This window comes from Elephantulus edwardii, unplaced genomic scaffold (genome assembly GCF_000299155.1).
Source record: "Elephantulus edwardii isolate Elephantulus edwardi_28Jun2011 unplaced genomic scaffold, EleEdw1.0 scaffold00017, whole genome shotgun sequence".
Taxonomy (NCBI): Eukaryota; Metazoa; Chordata; class Mammalia; order Macroscelidea; family Macroscelididae; genus Elephantulus; species Elephantulus edwardii.
Genome location: NW_006399767.1, coordinates 29,830,237 through 29,832,357, shown reverse-complemented (window position 1 = coordinate 29,832,357; position 2,121 = coordinate 29,830,237). Strand labels below are relative to the sequence as shown.

At 40.2% G+C, this 2,121-nt stretch overlaps 1 protein-coding gene across 1 annotated transcript in view; it reads right to left on the bottom strand.

The window, feature by feature from the left end:
- LOC102874917 overlaps window positions 1-2,107 on the bottom strand; it is a 70,731-nt gene extending 68,624 nt beyond the window's left edge. The window contains exon 1 of the mRNA XM_006882206.1: window positions 1,966-2,107. Within this exon, the coding sequence (XP_006882268.1) occupies window positions 1,966-2,107 (142 nt within the window). The remainder of the gene's footprint in view (window positions 1-1,965) is intronic.
- Window positions 2,108-2,121: the final 14 nt, after the last annotated feature.

Below are 2,121 nucleotides of genomic sequence, written 5' to 3'. Positions count from 1 at the left end.
AGAACCACAATGAGATACCATCTCATTCCAGGAGCATTACAGCGAGTAATAAATATTGGAGAGGATGTGGAGAGTTGCTGTTGTTAAGTGCCGTTGAGTCATAGGTGACTCATAGCGATCCTATGAACGAAAGTCCTTGACACTTAGGTGACTTTCATCCTTTCTCCAGGTTCATAGGGTTTCCAGAGGTAAGCTATTTAAGGAAGTGGATGCCACTCCTGCTTCCAAGCTTGTTTTAACCAGGGAGCACCACCAAACAGTGTCCACCGTGGGCAACCATTATCGTATTTGACACACCAGTGTCACAGTGTTCAGCTTCACAGCAAACACAAGTTACCTCTGTACGGCAAGTGGACACACCAGGGCTATACGACCTAGAAGAATGTTTCACCAAAAACAATAGGAAGAGATAGGAACTCTTATACACTGTTGGTGGGATTGTAAAATGGTACAACCACTCTGGAAGGCAGTTTGGCATTTCCTTAAAATGCTGAACATAGAAATTCCATATGACCCAGTTAGTCTACTGCTTGGAATATACCTGGAGAGAAAAAGAAATAAGGGCCAAACAGAGACTTTACACTAATGTTCATAACAGCATTATTCACCATTGCAATAACATGGAAGTAGCCCAAATATATAACTACCATTGAATGGATTGAGAAATTATGGTACATTCACATGATGGAATACTATGCAGCACACAAAATTATTACTTAACTTGGGAAGGACTAAAGCGCTGAATGAACTAGCTCCATCCGATAAGGACAAAGACTGTATAATTATATTATAGAACATGTAGGAAGACTTAAGGGGAGGGTGGGGGGACCAGTGGGGTGAGGATGGGCAAGGTGGCATGTTAATCAAAGGTCACACAATTTGGTGGGTAGGAGGGGGAAGTGAAGGAAATGGGAATGATCAAATAGGAGAAACAATGCATAAGAACTTTGTCAATAAACCAGTATAAATAATAGAAAAAAGAACAGAGAAAAAAAAGATAGGACTATCGCACTAGGAATATCATTGCTGAGATTAATCCTGGCTAAAAGTAGAGGATATCAGAAGAATGTCCATTTGTGCTTTAGTGACTATGCAAAGGCATTTGACTGTGTTGATCATAACAAGTTGTGGCTTCCACTGAGAAAAATGAGATTCTCAGAGCATTCAGATCACAGAGTTCATCCAAAAACCTCTACTTGGACCAGGAATCTGTTGTGCAAACAAAGCAAAGGAACACTGCATAGTTTAAAATTAAGAAGTGGGTATATCAGTGTATACTCTCCCTCCACACCCATTCAATCTGTATGCTGAGTAAATAATTTGCAAAGCTAGGTTCTATGAAGAAGAAAGTGGCATCAGAATCACAAGGAGACTCATCAATAACCTGTGTTATGCCGTTGTCACAACCTTGCTGGCTAAAAGTGAGGAAAACTTGAAGCACGTATTGCAGAAGATCAAAGAATGCAGCATTCAGTATGGATTTTATCTCAATGTCAAGAAAACAAAGATTCTTATCACTGGACCAATAGGAAATATCATGATGGATAGCAGAAAGATTGAAATTGTCAACCACTTGATCTTACTGGGATCCACAATTAACACTCTTGGTACCAGCAATCAGGAAATAAGGAGACACGTTGCAGTAACAATAATCATCATTAATGTGAATAGCTTAAATGGAACAATTAAGAGGGAAAAATCAGAATAGATAAAAAATTATAGCCCATCTTGTTACACACAAGAGACAAATCAAAGAAACTAGGGAAAAGAATAAAAATCAAAGGCTGGAAAAAAATGTAACAAGCAAATGGCACTCGCAAGAACCAGGAGTGACAATACTAATCTCTGCTAAAATAGACTTTAGGGTAAAAACCACCATGAAGTTCAAGAAGGGCACTATGCACAATAGATCAAGAAGACATAACCTTGGTCAACATCTACACACTAAATGATAGTCCTACAAACTACATAAAACAATGATTAACAGAACTGAAGAAGAAATAAACAGCATCACAATAATGGTAGATTTTAACCATTCTCGGCGGGCCGCCAGAGCCCGAGCGGAGCCCGTGCTGCGGCCGCGCGAGCCGGAGTGGCCTCTGGTCATCGCCTCGGGCCCGT